Source organism: Grus americana, chromosome 2 (assembly GCF_028858705.1).
Source record: "Grus americana isolate bGruAme1 chromosome 2, bGruAme1.mat, whole genome shotgun sequence".
Taxonomy (NCBI): Eukaryota; Metazoa; Chordata; class Aves; order Gruiformes; family Gruidae; genus Grus; species Grus americana.
The window spans coordinates 143,260,639-143,278,833 of NC_072853.1; the positions used below are offsets into that span (position 1 = coordinate 143,260,639).

The 18,195-nt window shown below is 39.6% G+C and overlaps 1 protein-coding gene across 2 annotated transcripts in view; it reads left to right on the forward strand.

Moving 5' to 3' along the window:
- Positions 1-17,471, forward strand: part of CDK6 (cyclin dependent kinase 6) — a 146,097-nt gene extending 128,626 nt beyond the window's left edge. Inside the window, exons 8-9 of one of the 2 annotated variants that reach the window (XM_054816213.1) lie at positions 1,677-2,234; positions 17,298-17,471. In XM_054816213.1, coding sequence (XP_054672188.1) covers positions 1,677-1,823 — 147 coding nt within the window. In that variant the 3' untranslated portion in view covers positions 1,824-2,234; positions 17,298-17,471. Of the gene's footprint in view, positions 1-1,676; positions 2,235-7,718; positions 15,123-17,297 lie in introns of those variants that run through there. The other variant, XM_054816212.1, reaches the window with a different exon arrangement.
- Positions 17,472-18,195: the final 724 nt, after the last annotated feature.

Genomic DNA, 18,195 nt, shown 5'->3' on the forward strand with positions numbered 1-18,195 from the left:
GAGCTGGGAACACTTAGAAACTAGAAAACTGTGTCAGGGAAGTACCTGTTTGACCTGTCTTTAGACCTTATGCTTAGATCCTCAGTACTGACCACTGCTGGGCCACTGATTCAGCCATTCTTAAAGTATAAGCCTGATGTGAGTACAAAAACTGACCTACCATTTTTCATGGTATAGTGGACCCAGTATAAAGCAGAAAATAGTCTGTAGAAGCAGATTACATCTGCGTGCCTTCTACTGAATGCTGAAAACTTGAGATTTGGAATTCACCAGTTGTTGCCTCTTACAAATGGCAGGATTGAACAGAAGCAAACAAATTGTGCTGGTACAACTGGTACCACTGAATTCAATGAAATTATTTCATTTCCATCATTTTTATAGATACATTATAAACCTCAGCCCTGAAGTTCAGTCTTGGCATGGAATATAGGGAATGGCCTTGCCTCAGTTTGCCTTTTGCCATGCTTGTTGAAATCTAGCTGAATTTGTTCTCTGGAAGCCTTTAAAAGATCTTGGTTCACATGGGCTCGGTAGAGTGGGCTCAGTGGAACTCTTGAAAGACTTGCTGCATCCCTTCAGGAACTGCTGTCTCTGACCAACAGCATCTCTACAGAACAGCAGATAGTCCTCCATTGTCCTTATGACTGCAGCTCCCAGCTGCAGTAAGCTGAACTACATCTGGACACTTGAAATGACAGGGGAGAAACACATCTGTTGTGCTTGCAGGCAGCCTGGAAATGGAAGCTAGACATGGGACCAGAATTAGATTCAGGGAACAACAAGGAATAAAATATGGCAGAGAGCTCAGTGAGTGTGAGGCATGATGGGAGGGAGGGAGAAGACAAATGTCTCTGCCTAGAAGGTGAGGTGGGAAGGGAGGCTGTTCCTGTTAGGCAAAGAGCTGAGAACTGGGAGCCACAGATGAAAGGGGAGAGTAGGACAGGAAGTCACTGAATTAAATTTCAGAAGTTAAATGGTAGAAATTCTGATAGAAGAAAAGAAAGTAGGAGTAGGAAGTGGTTAGACAAGGATAGTAGGAAGAATACTATTTGGAGGTGAATGAGGGGAAAAAAGAAGAACGAGGTATAAAAAGCAAGGCTATAGGAGAGATTTCAGTGCTGGCTGGACAAAGGCTGAGATAAGGATCTGGAAAGAAGCCAAAGTACAACTAGGAAGAAGGGGGAGAAACTGAACACAAAACATTAGCATACAAAGGCTATAAAGTCAAAGTCCCAAGACCTATAGAAATGCTGAGTATAGAAATGAACCTGTACATTATGACGCCATCCATATTTCTATAACCAGAAAAGAACAGTGCATTGAACACTGAGGGGATTCAAAAGTTGTTCGTGAACAGTTGTTCCCTGCAGTCTGTGAGACAGGTGTCCTCTGCATGTGAACCCAAAACACCCTCAATTCTGGGATTTCCTAAACTATGAGTAGTTGAATTGTCTAACTTGTTATTTTCTATTAGCTTTGGGGATGCCATATTCACATACTATGATCCCACTGCTTGTTTTAATATGGATGGTCAACTTATCGTGCAGCACCTACTGAGACCCTGCTGTGTCTCATACTGATCATATATTGAAGGTGGCATGCATGAATGTATATATGCAATTTAGCACTGCTAACTGTACGTTTTAGTTAAAACCAACTTCTTTTCATGCTTACAGAAATGCTTAGCATTCAATCCAGCCAAGAGAATATCTGCCTATGTTGCCCTCTCTCACCCATATTTCCGTGATCTGGAGAAATGCAAGGAGAACCTGGACTCTCACATGTCATCCAGCCAAAACTCCAGTGAGGTGAATGCATCATAATGCTGACTGAAGATGAACCATAAATGAACAAGACATGTAGCTGACAAGGCCACTGTCCCATACAAACCACATAGCTGTTCTAGCGAAGATCATTATTTGGAGGTTTTATGCACTTATCTTTTATTTTGGGATTGTGACGTGCTTATCCAAGGAAATCAATCCAGTTTACTTTCATCAGAGCAACGCAAGGGCCAGGGCTTTGACCTGCTCCCATTGCAGCTTTATGTTTGTTTTGTTTTGTTTTTGTTTTGTTTATCTACCTGGGAAAACTCCAGACGAAGAGAAGCTGCTGACCGGTTTTGCTGCCATTTTATCCTTTTAATATTGAATGCTGCCAGTGTGGAGTAGGATGATCGACTCACTGCCAAACCACGATGCAATCTCTCTCTCTAGCTGCTGAAGCATGATTTGGTACTTTTATTATTATTATTATTATTATTATTATTGTTATTATGTGATCTCTTACAATGATATTTAAAGAATGGCATTGAAGTATCAGATCTCTGCAACCTGCAGTTAACTGATACATGCATTAATACATCCAGCTACTGTTCATCCATAGCATATATGCAGGTGCTTCCCCACTTGAAAACTGGGATGGATTATTTTATCATTTCATCGTTCTATAAAAACAACAGCAATGATGGTGATCATAATAAATGTCTCAACTTTTAGGTTTTTTCATACACAAACAAGTTATTACCTAGCTACGTTTGTGTGCAAGTTGCAAAGAACAAGTGTTTTTAAAAACTTCTAGATTCCTGTTCTTAAAGACTCTTTTGGTTTCCAAACGGTCAGTTTGTGTTGAAATCCAGGCACATTCTAGCCCATCGTCTAACCCATCACTCCTCCCTGGAAACGGCTGCAAGCACATTTTCTTTATCTCATTCCAAATTTTCTGATATGCAGCTCAAAGACATGAGCAGAGCCAATGAAAATCAATACAGATTTTCGCCTTCAACCTGTTCCGATTATCAGCCAAATAGGAAAATAGAAAAAATATTTCCAGTTCAGAAGCAGAGAATCCTATAGCTGTATTTGTACCGAACTGTATGCTGTATACTACGCTGCCTTACCTGCAACAGCCCCCCATGCATCCCAAGTGCATGAACGTTACTGTCTCAAAATCCCTCAGATGTCATTTATTAAGCAGACTTGTTTCCTATGCAGAAATGCATGAGCTTCTCTCCTAAACCACCATGTGGGTATACTGGCACGTGCTTCTCCACTAGGATTAATGTGCCATTATTGAATGTCAAAATAACTAAGCAATTCACATGCCTTTATAGCACAGTTATTTTAAATATTACATGAAAGTTTTATATTTAGTATTTTTACCTTAACTAAAATATATTTTCAGTATTTTAAAAAGAAGCTTTTATTTTTTTAATACTGTACTGGGAAAAAAAGAAATATTTTAAATCCATAAAAGCTGTTCCCTAGCATGACTTTAGCACATTTACCTGGATATGACTTGGGGGAAAATACTGGTCCAACGAGTTAGCCCTTACCATAAAACCATAAATATACACTATTGCAGTATAACTGAAGATAAGCGAGGCAGCTAGCTTTGCTTACTCCTGGATAGTCCCTTAGGCTTCTCTCTTCCTCATCTCTATTTCATCTTGTCTAGCCAGTGAGCCAGCGTTATATCCTCATTCACAGCATGCTTGGCAGAAGCAGGTCCTTAGCAGTGAGTTGAGCAATATAATTTTTCCAGCGGTGGCACGGGAACTTGTAGCCGTCTCCCTGGCAGGTTTCTCAGTCCTGTGATAGACTGGCTGTTGTGGCTAACTTCACTGTTAACTCTGTTTCAGGTAGCTGCACTGTCCGGGATGTGTACCATTGCTAGGATAGTCAGTGGATCTCACCTGTCTCTTGGATAAAGCTTTTTGTTACTGTTAGACACATAAGTATGCGACATATGGTTAAATTAGGTCTGTTTTAAATAAGCCAGATTTTAAAAGGACCACATGCATGCAGTGGCCTGTGCTTTTCTTCATGCCCAGAATGATGCCTATGCAAAACCTACCAGCATGAACAGGCAAGCAGCAAATTAGGCCTGGCAAGAGCATGCACGAGGCGTCTGCACACAGAGATGCTACAGATGCGTAACGCAAGAATTTTGGAAGCTTCGTGAGCGGCAAGCTGAAGGCCAGGGAAGCAGTCACGGCAGCCAACCCTCTAATCTTGGCCTGGCCTCTGTCATTCTCTCTGTTCCTCCGTCCAAGGGGAATTGCGAACCCACTGCACTGGTGTTGCCCCAGCCCTAATCCTCCATGGGTCAATGGGCTGGTGTATGAATAGGTTTTAACATTCATAGAAAAGCATGGGCGAGACTGAAATTTTTGCTAACCATTTTTAAACACTAATTAGAGCAACAGAGAGAAAATTCGAGAGAATCTTGCCACAGTGATAGAGAAAAGTTTTCTACACAGTTCAGCACTTTTAAAAACATGCCACATTTTACCTAGCACCGAGCTATCATGCGTACTTTATCAGGGCATTCAGCTGATGTGGCTTTCCAGCAGCTCTCAGGGAGCTCTCCCAGAGCTCTCCCACAACTAACATAGGGTGAAAATGTAGGGGAGGAGGGGGTATTTTCAAATTAGGCTCAGAAATCTCAGACAGAGATGTGTATCTGTTCCATGTTAGAAGAGCTTGTTGTATTAAGCATAGCTAAGCAAAGGCTAGAAGAGAATACGATTGCTGAATGTAGGTAGCTTATTAGGATAAAACAAAAAGAAGCAAAGAGGACACTTTAAGCCAAAGGTTAGTGTTGGCCCAAAAACTAATGAGAATATGGAAATCATAAGGAAGTTAATTACTGAAGCAGTATTTCCCAATCTGTAGTATCAGAAGGAGAGCTCAGAGAGCAGCAGAGAAAAGCAGGGGCTGGCTTATGGAATCAGAAGCAGAGTTTCTGCAACGTGGTGCTGTATGTTGTCTAATATAGGATCAGGTTATAAATGGGAGTGTCAGGAGAACAGCTTGAGAAGGGCTGCACTAACGATCACGTTCTGGAACATCCTTCCAGTGGGAATGGCAGGGACAAAAAAAGAAATATAAGTTCTGTCTTGGCAGGGTTGGGAAAAAGATTTATCTAATGGAGTCCTTGTGGTAGCAAGGGCAGGGCCTAGAGTCAAAGGACCAATGACTTTTCAAATTACCTTCTTTTCGAAATCTCTTTAGGAAGAAATTCCATTTGACACATCATAGACTGACTCTTATTCCAGTCTTCCCTGTCAAACCGTGGGGCTTCACTTACACTAGTAAACTGAGAAATCCTGTTCTCTGGCTGGGCAAAGTGCTGGCACTGGCTAAAATCATGCCAGGAATCATGCTGATAATTAGACAGTACAGGCAACTGTGGGATTGTGCACGAGCCCATGCCCTTGCTCTTTTTATTTTACTGTTACAGTTCTAGTCTTTGAGTACCTTTACGCATTACTGCCATGTGTGTAGGACATAGGAGTTGTATAGGTGAAAAAGAAAGTGCTCCTGGATACGCATGTTCCAGACTGTGATGAAAACTCTTCATGCACCCTTTAAATAAGACTTGAGAGTGCAATTCTTCTTAGCAATAACTATGCCTGTATGTGTTCTACAGGAGCAGTTCAACAGCATCTAAAACCCACTGAATAACAAAATAACAGAAAATGTATTAAAAATAAGTACAGCTGTTTAGCTCCTAGAGCACCCAGGCCCAAGCAGGCACTGTGCTCTTCTCAGCAGAGAACAAGGTGTTCCAAGTAACGGAAGGAGCAATTTCTATCTCCCACCAACCTTTTTTTTTTTTTATCACTACTGCATAATTCTGCAGGAAAAACAGACCAAATAGCCAAGCAAAAAAATCACCAAAGGCAACTAGTGAAGTGCTGAGTGCTGAACCATAGCAACACACCTGGAGCAGCCCTTTTCTCTCTTCACCCTGTCTCCACGCTCACTCTAGCTTTCCCGTTCTTCTCCTTCAGCTGCCTTATCGAAACAGGTTTCGGTGACGCTCACAGGTGCTATTTCTAACTAGATTCTTCCAAATTTTCAACAGCTACAGTGTCAGTGTCCCCTGTGTCCCTATTAGCAAGTGTTGCTTCTTTTAGCCTAGCAGCCAAGAACCGATGATTAAAAAAGAATCTCTTTGTGCAACCTCCTTGCTCACCCTTAGTTTTGCCTTCTGTGTGCCAAGTAAAATTCTAAAAATAGGGTTTGTGCATATTTCTGTGTAGGCTGTGCCCACACTCCAGGTTTGTTTCAACCTATTAGTCCACAATGGTAAAAGTTAGAGTACCTTTCTCTGCTGGTTCTGTCCTAAAACACACCAAAAAAATGAAGACGTCATGTTTGCAAAATATTGAAATTTGGTGCTATGTGTACAGAGCCTTTTACATGAAAGAGGTCAGTAAGTTGTAGCATTTGAGCATCTCCCGCATGGGGGGCGGTATCCAGCATTGTACCTCTTACGTGGTTTTTATACTCAATGGTTGCTTTGGTGAATAAGAAGAAAATACTGTGCCGTGCTACTTTTCACAGGTTCACTCACTGTCTTTGAGAAGCATCTTTTATTATACGTATAATTCTTTCTGCTGTTAGGTATTAGGTCAACTTTGATAGGGAAAATGAAGAGAAAACATGCTGGTTTGGTCTTTTAGCCAACAAACTTGGAGCACTTATCTGACTCACAACTGAAAACGCATCAGTTGTCAAATATGTATATGAATCATAAACCACACAGTTTGGTTTAAAAGGTCATGTAAATTAATTATCTTCCATGTATAAGACACGGCTGACTAATGAGGAAGTTTATTCTAAGAACTCTGTTCTGTAGAACCACTTTGCTAGTATTTTTCGTATACAGTAGTTTCAGGAATAGATTGATTTTTATATACAATGTGAATTAGAAGATACTAGGCTATTAGAGTGATTTTGTTGTGTTATGCTTGAAGCTTGAATTGACCACAAGCTTAGGAATCTAACATATTTATTTTATTGCTACAAAACTGCGTCTAAATATCAAGATCTTTTTTGATGTTAACAGGATTTCACACTGCTCTTAATGTGTAAATGGTTTTCTTGAAATTAGTCTATTAGAAAAAACATTTTTCCAAACTGCAGCTGTTTGGGAAAATTTAAGAAATGTATTTTTACTTTCACAGAGAATAATAACATGTTATATACTGAAATCTTCAGTAACTGACTGTCAATAAGCTATCACTTTTACTTCTTTTTGATTACTAAATATTGCAGTATAAAGATTACTTGCCATGAAGAAAAAAATCAGAAACAATCTCCAGAAAAGTAAACGGGATTTTGTATATTTAACCTTCCATGTTTCATTTTCATATCCAGGTTTTTTGTGCAAGTACAGTTCAGGTGTGCAAAAACACAGCTACAATTTTAACAGTCTTGCAGGCTTTACAACTCAGATAGGCGTTTTATTTGTGAGCTATTTATTTTATTATATCTCTTTGTTTTGCAAATTGTTAGATAATAGCTGTGAAATAATTCTAGTTTCTGGACCAGACTTTGTAACCATCAAATCCGAGTAATTTATGTAAAACAATAAGAAGCTTTCTCATCGAATTAAACAAACTAGGCCATTAAAACAAGAAAGATGCGGACATATGAACTGACAAATATACTTTTGCCAAGTGTTATTTCTTCCCTTTAGTTTGAAGCTTAGCAAGTATTGCATACTGATATGCAATACATACACAATATAAGAACCATAAAAACACTTAGGAGTAGTGTGCACGGATAGTATAAAAATGGCTCATTAGGTTCTTGCAGAAACCAGCTAAAAATCGTTCTTTTAGCTGTAACACTCAAAATTTTGAAACTGCTATATTTTTCCATTAAAAATATTCCTGAAGAATTATGTATATGTTTTTAATTCAGACAGTGCTAAAGACCCAAACAGAACTGAATCAAATAGGAACTCCTTCTCAAAATTGATTCTGCAAGGCCAAGCAGATACCATCAATTCTTCATGTGTTCAGCGGAAGCTGAAATTAGCCAGCACCATGCCTAGATGAGCCTTTTCCTTTCTGGCCAGAAAAGCCCAAGGCTGCTTTGTGAGTAAAGTTAATGGAAAATTTGCTTTGATTTAAACAAAGTCCTTTGAGAGCTTCTGCAATATTCAGATTTCCAGCCTTCACTGAAAGACTGTGCAAAACAACTAAGATAAACCCAAACTCCCTAACCATATGGCACTTTTTCGTTCAGATGAAATGTTTTAACTGTGTTAGAATATACTGGTGGGCTTCATCCAGCCCAATGTCAATGAGATCTTTGCATGGCTAGAGAAAGTAAGAAGAGATTCTGCTAGGGATATTCTGATACTGGGTGATCGTGGTAGAGCAGATTTTTTTGATTCCAAAAAAGATCAGACAAAAGATATTGCCTTCTTTTTAAAAAAAAGAAACAACTGACAATTAGTAAAGATTAAAAAGGAGATTTTAAGGAACCATTGGGAAAATATTGTTGGGATAAGTGAAAAGGAGCGTATTTATAATGTGAAAAATGTAAATACAAACAATGTGTATTAAATATGCATTGAAACTGATACTTTTTCACTGACCTTGCAAAGTTGATAGGGTTTTATGGAAGAAAAGCATCCAAATATGAACTTATTCTAACTACCATTTTAATGTTCCTTTGCACTAAAGCAATCTATACTATTTGACTGAAAGGAGAAGGGAAAACAGGTAATGTTTAACTTGTGATTTACTTCGGTGATGTCTACATGGATATGCTGTAAAGCTGTCAAGCTCACTGTCCATTTTTGAGCGATCTAAATTGGCATCCACACTATTTAGCTTTCTGCACCTTAAAACCCATACACGTGCCAGAAGAAAACACATTTTCTAGTGTTTACATGGATTCTTGCTCCCATTGACATGCTCATGTTAAACCCAGCCAAAGAGCCCTGTCTCTGCCACTGAACAGAAAATTAATTTTCCAGACCGCCAGCTTCTTTCATGCAATTACTCCTAAGGAGTTTGTAATTAATGTTCTACAATATGCAGCCTTTCCTCTTATTTCATGTTTCATACGTATGTCATATTATGCAAATCCTCAGCCTTTCAAAAAAAAACCAAACCAACAAACAGTTCTCGAACATCAGGATCAATTTTGAGTAGCTAGATGAGGGAGGAAAATTGTAAAGAGCTGCAAAGATAGCAAAACTGGGTAGAGATTAGGAGAGTTCAGGACAATTTTGGCAAGTGAATTTGAATATGTGGGAAAGTTAAGTAGAAGTGTAGTGTTCTCCTGTCATTCACTGTCATAAGCGTAAGATGATAAAGCAAGACTATTGCACAGGATTTTAGTTCCAGGCATTTATAATGCCAACTCAAATCAAGAGTTCCAGTGCAGTTTTTCAACATAGCAACAGCTCTGTTTTTTAAATCAGATTTTGCAGAAGCTAGAGGTTTTTCTGTCTAGTTATATAAAAAAAAAACAACCCAGTCTTATGAGACAACTTGAGAGCAGATTAAGCTGGCGAGGCAGACACTGCCCGTAGTTCAGCTGCAGACATGGAGAATGTACCGCTCTAATGCAGGAGAGTCACCAACAGTGTCCCTTAGTGTGCAATATCGTGGCGCATTGTGAGCTGACTCCTGCCGCGAATCGAAAATCCTTTGGCAATCCAAAATGGCATGGTTTCGAGCACTTGGATTTTGGTAAGATTATTCATATGCAAGTTTTGCTGGTTCAGTCCAGGTGGTTCGCTATCTTACGGGAGCAAGTCTGGGAGCCTAGCAAGTCTGTCCAACACCCAGTGTAAATAATACTGCAGAACTATCTGCCATCGAAAAAAAAGTTTTTTCGTAGGTTGTACAGCAGGAATGGAGCTTTCTGAGCTGCTGTGTGAACCTGACAGCTACCGTTAGCTATTGTTATGCCACCTCCAAAAATACAGAATAGCAGGCCTGTACAGCATTTTGTTATGTTTAGTCCATGTGTGTGGGTGGCTGGGTAGGTGTTGGCACAGAGCGCCTAATTGTGGTCCTTCCATTAGGCGTGAGCAGCTAGGCTTGGCACAGAGACGAATTTCACAGTTCCAGGGAGGGGAAACCTCCAATTCTACGCAGTCGTTCTCTGGCATGTTAAATGCATATGGTGATAGATCACCCAGCCACTCACGCTGTGGCCAGATCTTTCCTTATCCTGGCTCATCCTACTGTGACACTGTGAAAGAAGCCCTGGGGAGTCCACTCCTCAACAGGTTCTCAACACCCTGCTTCCTCTTACTGCGGTGACATTTAATTACCTGTCACTTGACCCTGCTGATACTTCCACGGCCACTTAGGAAGCTGTGAGCTAAATTACTGCCTTGTGAATCTGCAGCCCCTCAGTCTGCAGGCAGCCAATGATTTGTACTATAGATTTTTCCTTGCTTCTCATCAGGAACTGGGAAATACTACAGTCGAATATGGCAAAGTGTGTGCTTCTTTTACACTCATTGGTTCTAGCAAAGAGATGAGCTAGAATAGATTAGAGTGAACATAATGTGTTGGAGCAGCCCAAACGATTTTTGATTCCGAAGGTTATTTACTAAGTATAGAAGATCCCTGGACAACTGTCTGTGATGTACATGTTTGTAAGAGCAGCCAATGATGCTTCTGTTACACAGAAGGTTTTAACGGATACAAACAAGACTAGCAATGCCAGCCTCCTGCTGCTTACCCCCCTTTCTTTCCCCTTCCCCGAGACCACTATTCCCAGGGAGAGGTTTCCTCCCAGTGTGAGGCAGAGCAACTATGAAACAGTTCTTCCTTACGTGAAGGTCCCCAACTCTCAAGATGATTTGGATGCATGCAGGCAATCAAGCTCGTTCCTTTGCTTTTTGCTACAGCAGTTTTGAGTACAGAGCCCTGCCACAAGCACTAGGCACTGATGGACCTTAGCCTATAATATATTGTCCCGAGGAAAAGTCTGTCCAGGATGTACAGGGGACAGTGTGCTTACTGTTTCTATGACAGTTGACTTTTTTGCACTTTAAAAAGCAGCGTTGTAGAAACTCCCTTAAGAAAGCTCTCTCACTACACAGAAGGGATGACTGTGGGAAAAGACGAAGTGTTTTATTCCAGGTGGATGATGATGTATCATCTCAAACAATCACTCTTCATCGGTGATGGAAAAAAACCCAACAAACTGGGTTCAAAATGTAGCCTGGGTCTGCAGAGTGCTAGTTAAATAAGAAGTGCTTCTCAGTCTTCTTCCAGCAAGACCCAAAATTCATCATGATCTCTTGCAGGGACTTTATCTTGGAGTCCCTTGTGACAAAGGTGGCTGTACCTATGGGTTGCAACTACAACAAAAAGTACATCAGAAATGGCACGCTGGCGGGAAGTTTGTGGATGTGAGGCTGTGCAGCGGGGATGTGCTCATCTGAAAGTACTGATTGCCTTGCACATTTTGATCTGAAGTTCCCTATCATAACATGATAGAAGGACTGCAGTGTCATGAGATTGGAGGCTGAAGGGACTGCAAAGATTGATTCACCCTTTCCTTTTTCTCCCTAGACGTCTAGCAACCCAGTAGTTTTCCAGCTTTGTTTTGTTTTATTTCACCTCCACCACCATTCTCCTTCCTATTGTGCATAATAAGGCGAAGAGAAAAGCATTACAGCTTAAAACTAGAGCGGGCCAGCACTGCCTAACAATCTGGATCACTCTCTGGTGGTCAATGCCAAGTGGATCATTTGTCTCTGTTTAGATTCCAGCAAACAGAATTCAATATCTGTGACACTTTCCCTGCATTCAGCGCTGTTAAATAACCTCGCTGTGATTCTCCGCAGTGGTCAAAATCTCTTTTCGGGGAGACTGAACTCCGCTCCTCCAATGCACTTAGGGTCACAGCAATGTGCGCAGAAGTTTACGTTATGGCAGCGCATTTTGGTAAGGAATGAGAGCCGGTTCCGATTGAAACAGGGCCTGAAAGAGTCTCGAGGACTCTTAGCCAGGCACCTTTCACAGGCAAGGCAGTCACTTCTGTCAAAGTGAGAAACACGTTTTAAAATACTTCAGATGATAGAAAAAATATAAAGATGCCATTTATTTTTCTGATAGAATCTGTTTTCTACACAAAGCTGTATGATTTTGGCACTGAAACCAAGCCCACAGGCACCCATTTATTCTCTCCTTTCAGTCTTTAATTTCTTTGTAAATTCTTTTCAGATTAATGTATTTATGGTCCGTTTCATTCCAATGCATTTAAGTGGTCTATATCTGCCACTGAATCTCGTATGGGTTTTATTTTTAATGTACTATTTAGCTGCATTACTTTGAACAGCTTTAAAAGTATAATGTCTCTAGTTAAAGGAAAATTATACCCTCTGAATGATGTCTTAGAAGTTGAACTGTATACTTTGGGAATGATGTTTATATTATAACTCCCGAAAGCATCACAGGGTGCTTTCGTCTGTATGTCTGTCTGCTACTTTCTGTGTAATGGTGCGTATTTGTATTTCCTCACTAGCTTGATACTCTTCAGTCTGAAGGCCCATGTATGCAAACACATGAACACTGTACCTCACCTGAGCAGTCCCACAGAGCTGAGAGGGGTTACTCATGCGAGTATAGTAGCTCACAAAAAAGTATTTGCAGAAAAAGGCTTTCATGTAGTAATTGACTGTAGTTGTGAGGACACATGGTTACTAACAGCACCAAGACACCAGTAAATGGGGTCAGTGTTTATTGAAGAGGTCGACACGTTTATCTGCAAGTTATTTGACATTAACCTAAATTATTGCTATTGTAATTCAGTATATTATTTCTTATGAAAACACACTAGTCCTGTGAAAGGGTAGTTGCCAAAAATGAGTTGAGTCTTGCTGCTTTATTGTTTATTTGCATTTAGCATACATTTTGGTTGTTGAAGTGAAGCTAGTTTCATAGACAGAAAGCTTGATCAGTCAGAACAACATATAAATAAGCTTCATACTGTACATTGAGTTGTGCAACTAGAGTAGTATGTGTGTTCAGACGTAGGGGTTTTATGCTTTAGGGTATTTTTCTTTGTTTTAATATGTAAAGGAATAAGCAGATTACTTTGAAATGCTATTGTAGAGCTAATTTTACACATAGTGGGGGAATGTCGTCTGAAAAATTAAAATTAGAAAACATTACATAGGCTGCCTTTGGCTTTATTTTGTTTGTAGCAGGTCCAGCAGGTATCTGTTGATTCCAGATGCTCACGCCAGGGGCCAGGTTTGTGTGGCATCTTGTAACTGAAGAAAGGTTTTTGCAGTGATAAAGTTGCCCATCTGGGCTTTAAGTAAAATTGTTGGCTAAACAAAAGCATAAAGGCAGCAAATTTAGGTATATTTTTGTTTGGTGCATGGACAATTGCATGAAATAGAATTGGGGTTTCAAAGTATTTTAAATCATTTCGCATAATTTACTCTTGTTGTAACTCCACTGACTACAGTTAAATTGAACCAAGAATTTGACCTTGTAAGACTACAAATTTCAGCGTCAGGCAGCTCAGGTCTATATAAAGATACCTAAGCTTAGTAAATCAGCAAGAATACTATATAAATGGTAACGCGTGATAAAAATCTTAACTCTAGTAACATTATTTCTCTCAAAAATTCTATTCATTACTTTTTAATATAAAAGTTCAGAAGTGCACTTCTTAGTGGCATTGGGATATGTGGAGAAAAGCATAATGCTGGTACAGAAATGTATCAGAAATAAGATTCAGTTCTTACAGCTCCAGACACTCCATGTGTGCCTGCCTTACATGTTACACATCCCCATGAAGTTAACAAGACATATATGAAGTCAAGCCTGTTTGTAACCCTCCCGGGATACTGGTTTCGGAATCTGCAAGATAAGTTATGTTCTCAAAAGGCATTAATAAAACTTGTGCTTTCAGGTTTATAGAATACTATGAACAGTGAGGACAGCTTCTGAGACACATCCAGAGTAACTTTATTGATCTTACATCAGACCACCAACATCCATTAGCAAATCAAAATATGTCTCAGTACCTTTATTTCTCAGCATGATTTTACAAAAAATAACAGTAAAAACATTCAGAAAGTTACAACAGCCCCTAATGCTGTTTGGCTTATTTTTTTCTCTTTTCCCCCCCTTTTTTGTAATAGAATATAATCTGCTCTGGAGGTGTCTAGGATTGGATAGCTCAAGGAAAACATGCAAAGCAGTTTTGAATTATTTTTTTTTCATTCACCTTAGGGCATATACTCAGCTGGTGAAAATCAGCATAGTCCTGTTGACTTCTACAGCATTACATCAGCTTATGCCAGCGAAACAGCTGGCATGTCGAGTTTTAGCATTTCAAGACACTTTACCTACATATCCAGTAGTATTTTATTTTGCAAGGTGGAAAGTTACTTACGGTGCAAACTGTACTACCTAGATTGCCATTGATGCCTACTCACAGGACATGATTTCACTGTATCACTTCATACTTGAAATTCACAATGTTCTTTTAATCAGGGTACAAACATGAAAAGGTGCGTGTGTTACTGTTTCTTTTAAAGGTGCATCATTTTTTTTTATTCTGTGTGCTTCATAATTACTATTCCATGTTCTTTACGTTCTTTGCATGCAGCATTAAAATTGCCTATGTGTGACCTACAGAGGTACAGAAAAATGCAACAGTGATTTCTTGAGCTGTTACTCAAATATACCGGTTTACCTTTTAGTCATCAATATGACATCAAGGGGCTACAACACGCAAACTGTGGTATATAAAAGTATTGCACCATTGCTGTCCATGAAATCTTGCAGCCTCTCTCCTCTTCTTGCACAGCTGCTGATTACCGTATACGCATTGGAAAAAAAGTATGTTTCTGCTGTACAGAATGGCTGGGAAATAATGCAGACACTTTGGAAACTCTAGAGCTCCCTTTGCAAGCTTTCAAACAAAGCCCTTTGATCTAACTGCATGCCTGCTCTGTGTCCCAAATTTCGCCCTCTGGGGCTTTCTGCTCTAAGAACACCCTCAGCTGGGGCTACTTTACATTGACTGCATTGAAGTTCATCGGAGCATACTCTTTCAAGCATGCACCTTTCCATATAACATATTCTTTAGCTTTTACAAGTTTGTAAAGATGGTTGACTGCAAAAATAATCATGTGTCAATACAGCAAAATTAAATTAAGGCACACAGAAGGTTATCAATATTGTATTATATCAGAATTACAGTCCTTTGGAACTGAACGTTTTGCTGCTGGCAGTGCAAGAAAAGCAAAGTTGTGTATTTATTGTTGGGTGCTGAGGGTTCAGTATGAAAATCAATATAATAAAAGTTTTCACGGTGTCAAGTTCTTTTTAGTTGTTCCCAAATTATTGGAAAGTAAAAAGGCAAAGAATTAGTTTTGTATTTAAAACTGCTTTCCCGAGGTTTACTTCACCTTTCTAGCTATATTTTTCTTTTATCTAAAAATGTAAAATGGATACAAATGCAGTAAGTATTGTATATTAAATACAGAAAATTAGCAACATTGTTTTCTAGTTTTTATGTTTGCAAGTGTTTTTCTCAACACCCTGGGTATTCTAGAAAATCAACATACACACAACCAGACAGAAACATAAGCACACGCACACCCTTTCAAGCACCTTACCATGTACCTCGAGTTTTATAAAAAATCTAACCGCATTTGTCCTGATTTCTCATTTCTGAACTACTTTATTGCTTACCTAGGATGAATTCCATTTAAAAAAAAAAAAAAGGAAAGATCACTTTTTCTTTCAAAGGCATAAAATTGTTGCGATTGCTATGAATGCTATATGGTTCAGCACTAGTTTGTCTGTACTAAAATCTTTGGTTTGTTTTAGGCAAATTGTGCTTTAATTCAGCTATCATGGCTCTCAGCCATTCATGAAACGCAGTATTTTCCCCAAATGTTACTTCATCCAAATGTTGCACTAACGTGTGTGGTATTTGTGTATTCCTCAAAATTCTGCTGCAGAATCTTCCATCTTTTAAGAATCTGAGCACACTTCATTGATTGACTTTTTTTCTTGATTGGCTATAAATATGACTAGTAACGTTCCTGGGTAAATAGAAATGGTAAAAGTGCGTGTTTTGAGTCAAACACAAAATGATACAACACCAAACTCTAAAACCAGATGCGTATTTTCTGTCTTCACTCCTAACCAACCAAAAAATCCTTATCAAAACAACTCAAATAAAGCTTCAGCTTATTGTAAAGACCATTAAGTGCTCTTTAGAGCAGGATACAAGTAGTTGCTACTAACAAGGCCCCAAATGAGCCACCAGACATAGGAATCTAAAAATTATTACCTCAAGCATCCAAACAGATCTCAGCTTCTGGATGAAAGCTCTAGACAGAAATGACTGCAAAGCTACCCAGACCCCAAAGCCACAAAGGATTTTACAACTTAAACGTAAAACTTTGTACCACCCCAAGAAAATATAAGGACCCATGAAAGTCCTGGACAAAACTTAGTCATATACACTGCGGATGTGGTGCAGCATTAAATAGAAACAGCACCTCCCTTTACATTATGTGACATTCCAAATTAATCTTTAAGCACATTATAAGATTATGAGCAGCAGTCCAGCCAGGGACAGACACAACATCAACTGCCGTCAGGGTTGTGGCTGAGCAGAACAGTCAGCATCGGAAATACCCATAGTAGCCACAACTAATGCTTCGTGAAAAGGGGGAAAAAATCGTGGAAGTATTTAACAGATTAAGTAAGAGCTACCACACAGATCTGGATACTATCCCGTGTTTCATCTCTGATAGTGCTCAGGGCAAGATACCACAGAAGAAAATCTAACAGCCCATGGACAGTTATGGAACAAATTCTTCATATGGGAATTTTCTTCCGAGCCCTCACCTGTGAGAAGGTGACTTACCCCCTGCATGAAGTTCATAAAACCCAATTATGGAAGAGAAAATTAAAACCAAATTCCATTAAGCAAAAATACTAATGACTTTGTAGAAACAAGCACAAATGTTACGCTTCTCATTATTCACATAAATATTCTCACCCTCTTCTCAAAATTATCTAATGACACTAAATGTCACATGCTTATTAGCACCATAGAAACAAATGTTAATTTTAAAAGATTTAAATGCCTTGTCTTAGTCTATCATTTGCCTGCCATTTACTGATACATGGAAAGCAAGATTTACAGTATCTGTATCACTCCTCATTTTACACCCATCAGTTGTGTTGCTTTGTTTTTCCCCTTCCATAAACAAGGTCATCTTTCAGTCTCCTGTCACACAGAAGTCCTTTCTCTAAGTATTTTCATCCATTTTTAGACATCTGATTTAGCAGGCTGAATTGTCTGGCTGGACTCCCAAGCCTCCTTCGCAGTGAGGGAAGAAAAGCTAATGGGAGTCTAATTAAAATACTCCAGCGTGCCCAGCGGAGGACTCCCTCCTCCCTGCTGCCTGCACAGGGAGGGAAGGACTCCTCACCCCTGGCTTCCTGCAATGGCAAGTCTTTGTATTTCCAGGCACCAGACACCAGCTCAGAGCCACCAGAACTTCATGGCGCAAAGCGTTGGATGAATAAACTCTCCTGGCTCAAATTTGGTCACAACATTTCTGAAAAGCAATTCTGTCGTGACACAGCTGAGGTATTGCCTGCACTGCTGCAGCTGAGCTGAAGCCTGGGGAGACCTGCAGTCCTACCACCCTGTCAGCGCAGGGACAGACGGACAGCTGTGCTCCCACACCTGGGGGCCACCCTTGTACCCCCAAGGGCTGCAGCAGCGCTGGGGACAGCCTGCACGGACGCATGAGTCACCTAAAACTGGATTGCGTGGGCATACTCCAAAATGGCCCAAGTCTGAAAAGGTGTTCATGGTGAGGACATCACCATGCTTCACAAAAGGGGTATCACAATATATTTAGTAATACTCCTAATCTTTTTATGTATTTTAATGCAGTTTGTTTCTTCTGTCTTCAATGTACTTCTCCAGCATCACAGGCAGCTCAATGGGAACTTCAGCCTGATGCGTTTCCAAAGTCACCATTCTTGTTTCAGAACATACCAACTATTTTCTGAGGAATTAAAGTTATCCCTTCCCTTATGCACTATCTTGCAATTTTCAACAGTAAATTTTACTTGCAATTCAGCAAATTTTACTTGCAATTCTGGTGTAGTCACCTTTTTAGTTTTCTTCTAGTTCCTCACACCCTGCTCTTGGTTTTACTGAAATAGCTTGGTATCACAAATTCCTGTGGACTCACCAACTTTTCCATCTGTTGCTAAAAAATTATGAACACAGCAATGCTGTTTCATAAAGAAAACTAATTTTTGCTTTGTATGATTAAAGTATTAATATGTAATTACTTTTTTTCATTTTTACAAAGCTAAACACTAACGTGGAGTCACTTTTAACAGTAACA